Genomic DNA, 2,378 nt, shown 5'->3' with positions numbered 1-2,378 from the left:
ACAGAGCCCCCCCCCTTAAGCCTCTTCCTGCTCCTCCCAGCTCGGGGACCCCCCCGATGCCCCCCACCTCAGCCACGACCTTCTGGGGGGCCACGGGATCTCCTGTGGGAAGGAGTGAGACCTTGTGGGGTGCCCTGGGGGTGGTGGGACCCCCATGGGTGCAGTAGGACCCCCTATGGGAGGGGGGTGGGGGGGTTGGCAGTGATGTCCCCATCTCCAAATCTCCAATTCCTGCCCCCCCAGAAAATGGTGACGGCGCTGGACAAGAACTGGCACCCGGAGCACTTCTGCTGCGTCAAGTGTGGGCAGCCCTTCGGCGAGGAGGGGGGGTGTCACCTCTGTGTCCCCTCCTGGTCCCCCCGTGTCCCTGCCCTGTCCCACCATGTCTCTGTGGGCTGATCCTGTGCTCCTGTGTCCCCCGCATCTCACCATCCCCTCGTGGTCCCACCACCATCCCCACGTCTCTCCTTCTCCATCCCAGCCTCACCCCCACATCTCACCGTCCCCACGTCCGTGGTGTCCCCCTGTCCCCCCACCCTCCCCGTGCTGTCCCACAGGCTTCCTGGAGAAGGACGGCCAGCAGTACTGCCGCCAGGACTTCGCTGAGCTCTTCTCCAGCCGGTGCCGGGGCTGTGGGGGGCCCATCCTGGAGGGCTACATCGCTGCCCTGGAGGGGCTCTGGCACCCCGAGTGCTTCGTCTGCCGGGTGAGACCCCCATGTCCCACCTCCCCTGGTCCTCCATGTCCCCATCTCCCTTTGTCCCACCTCCAGGAGTGCTTCTCATCCCACATCCCCACCTCCCCTGGTCCCCCATGTTCCCATCTCCCCATGTCCCACCTCCCCTGGTCCCTGACGTCCCTACATCCCCGTGTCCCACCTCCAGGAGCACTTCTCATCTCACATCCCCACCTCCCCTGGTCCCCCATGTTCCCATCTCCCCATGTCCCACCTCCCCTGGTCCCTGACGTCCCTACATCCCCGTGTCCCACCTCCAGGAGCACTTCTCATCTCACATCCCCACCTCCCCTGGTCCCCCATGTTCCCATCTCCCCATGTCCCACCTCCCCTGGTCCCTGACGTCCCTACATCCCCGTGTCCCACCTCCAGGAGCACTTCTCATCTCACATCCCCACCTCCCCTGGTCCCCCATGTCCCCATGGTGTCCCACCTCCCTTCACGCCCCACCTCCCTGTTCCCCCAGGAGTGCTTCGCGCCCTTCGTGGGGGGCATGTTCTTTGAGGACGGGGGCCACCCCTACTGCGAGCGTCACTTCCACGCCCGGCGGGGCTCGCTGTGCCGGGGCTGTGGGGAGCCCATCGCCGGCCGCTGCATCACGGCCATGGCCCAACGCTTCCACCCCGAGCACTTCGTCTGCGCCTTCTGCCTCCGGCCCCTCTCCAAGGGCACCTTCCAGGAGCAGGAGGGCAAGCCCTACTGCCAGCCCTGCTTCCTACGCCTCTTCGGGTGAGGCCACCACGGCCCCCTTCCCCCCACCACCACCACCGCTCCCCACCTCTCAGCCCCACCGATGGTGCCTCCTGGTGCGGGGTGACCCGTAGAGGGCCAACGGACACCCTGCAACCACCACAAGAACATTCCGTTGGGGGGGGTGCACCATTGGGGTGGTCTTCAAGGTGCTCCGTAGTGCTTGGAGGGGGAAGGGCACCCTTGCATGGGGATCCGGCACCCTCGAGGTGCCTCCTGGTGTGGGGTGCCCCACAGAGGTGCAGTGAAGAGCCCGCAACCATCACAAGAACATTCCATGGGTGAACCGTTGGATGGGGTGCACCATTGAGGTGGTCTTCAGGGTTGTCCATGGTGCTTAGGGGTCCTCGTGCGTGGGGATCTGGCACCCTTGAGGTGCCTCATGGTGTAGGGTGCCCCACAGAGGTCCAATGGAGACACCCTGGGACCACAACAAGAACATTCCATGGGTGAACCGTTGAATGGGGGGCACCACTGGGGGTGGTCATGGAGGTGCCTTGGGGCACTTGGAGACCTCATGCATGGGCCCCTTGAGGTGGTCCGTAGTGTAGGGTGCCCCATGGAGATCAAATGGGTACCCCATGACCACCCCATGGATGGAGTGCTCCATGGAGGTGGTCATGGAGGTGCCCCCACAGTACTTGGGAGCCTCACCCGGGGGTCCCTCACCCCATGGTGTGGGGTGGCCTCATAAATACCCTGCGGGGGTTCCATGGGGGCTCCACAGTGCACTGTGACCCACGGATCTGGCCATGGACTTTCTGTGGGGTGGTCTCTGTGCCTGGTGCAGGGTTGGAAGGACTGGGGGGCACTGGTGGTCCCGGGGGGGGGCACTGGGGGCCTCCGTGGGTCGCACTTGCTCTTTGCTTGCACATGCCAAAGTCTTTATATT

The 2,378-nt window shown here is 64.9% G+C and overlaps 1 protein-coding gene across 1 annotated transcript; it reads left to right on the top strand.

The window, feature by feature from the left end:
- The first annotated feature begins 242 nt into the window (after window positions 1-242).
- On the top strand, window positions 243-2,362 carry LOC106900040 (transforming growth factor beta-1-induced transcript 1 protein-like). Its single transcript, XM_014961999.1, has 3 exons — window positions 243-325; window positions 558-706; window positions 1,203-2,362. Exons 1-3 carry the CDS (start codon window positions 247-249, stop codon window positions 1,467-1,469), a joined length of 495 nt encoding a protein of 164 aa, XP_014817485.1. The 5' UTR covers window positions 243-246; the 3' UTR covers window positions 1,470-2,362.
- Window positions 2,363-2,378: the final 16 nt, after the last annotated feature.

Source organism: Calidris pugnax, unplaced genomic scaffold (assembly GCF_001431845.1).
Source record: "Calidris pugnax isolate Ruff unplaced genomic scaffold, ASM143184v1 scaffold1105, whole genome shotgun sequence".
NCBI classification, from domain to species: Eukaryota; Metazoa; Chordata; class Aves; order Charadriiformes; family Scolopacidae; genus Calidris; species Calidris pugnax.
The sequence above is the reverse complement of the archived record's forward strand: the minus strand, read 5'-3'. Positions and strand labels throughout refer to the sequence as shown.